The 892-nt window shown below is 45.1% G+C and overlaps 1 protein-coding gene across 1 annotated transcript in view; it reads left to right on the top strand.

Moving 5' to 3' along the window:
• LOC308093693 (B-cell receptor CD22-like) overlaps nucleotides 1-602 on the top strand; it is a gene marked incomplete at its 3' end in the record, with an annotated part of 8,147 nt that extends 7,545 nt beyond the window's left edge. The window contains exons 4-6 of the mRNA XM_080440021.1: nucleotides 1-75; nucleotides 201-458; nucleotides 553-602. The exon at nucleotides 1-75 is cut by the window's left edge and continues 27 nt beyond it. Of these exons, the coding sequence (XP_080296147.1) occupies nucleotides 66-75; nucleotides 201-458; nucleotides 553-602 (318 nt within the window). The 5' untranslated portion in view covers nucleotides 1-65. The remainder of the gene's footprint in view (nucleotides 76-200; nucleotides 459-552) is intronic.
• Between the last annotated feature and the right edge of the window lie 290 nt (nucleotides 603-892).

Genomic DNA, 892 nt, shown 5'->3' with positions numbered 1-892 from the left:
CTTGGGACAGTGGAGTTTACTGGTGTCAGTCCGAGTCGTAAGAACTCAGCAACATCATCAACTTTATGATCTCTGGTACAGTCAATATACGTAACAATACATTTCATCTAGTTTGTGGAGCCACCAACCACAACATGTTCATAACTCTATATGCTGGTGGTTCTGTAGATGTTCATAACTCATCCTGCTGTTGGTTCTAGATGGAGATGTGTTCCCGGAGAGCCCTGTTCTTCCTGTGATGGAGGGAAGTGATGTCACACTCCGCTGCTTTTACAAAGACAAGACAACTAATCCAACCTCCTACCTCCCAGCTGTTTTCTATAAAGACGGATCCCTCATCAGGACTGAGTCTACAGGACAGATGACCATCCACAATGTCAACAAATCTGATGAAGGATTCTACAAGTGTCACATCTCTGACCTTGGAGAATCAGCAGAGAGCTGGATGGAAGTGACAGGTGAGTCTTGAGCCTTTGTAGGATTATTTGACTGTTTTCACCATGAGAAGATAAACCAGTGTGTGGATACTGAAAACCGTTGTTCTCTTTGCAGATTCATCTTCCACCCCCCCTGCACCCCCCTCATGTCTCTGTCCAGACTGATCATTCATCTACTGGTGCTCAGTCCTTACGTGGTGTCAACCATCCTCTACATCTCCATACTGAGACACAGAGCTAGAGGTGAGACAAACATCTTATATAAACACTCACCTTAACCTGTGGCTTTCATACTGCTACTCGAGACAGGATTAGAGGTAAAGGCCACACTGATAAACCGTCCCTCTGTGTCCTAGGATCTAGATCCTCGATCCTAGGATTTAGCCTAGATCTAGAGAAAAGGTTGGGAACTGCTGTCCTAGATCCTAGGACCACCATCATTTATTGTGTATCTG

The sequence above is a fragment of the Gymnoscopelus braueri genome (assembly GCF_963280865.1).
Source record: "Gymnoscopelus braueri genome assembly, chromosome: 10".
Classification (NCBI taxonomy): Eukaryota; Metazoa; Chordata; class Actinopteri; order Myctophiformes; family Myctophidae; genus Gymnoscopelus; species Gymnoscopelus braueri.
The sequence above is the reverse complement of the archived record's forward strand: the minus strand, read 5'-3'. Positions and strand labels throughout refer to the sequence as shown.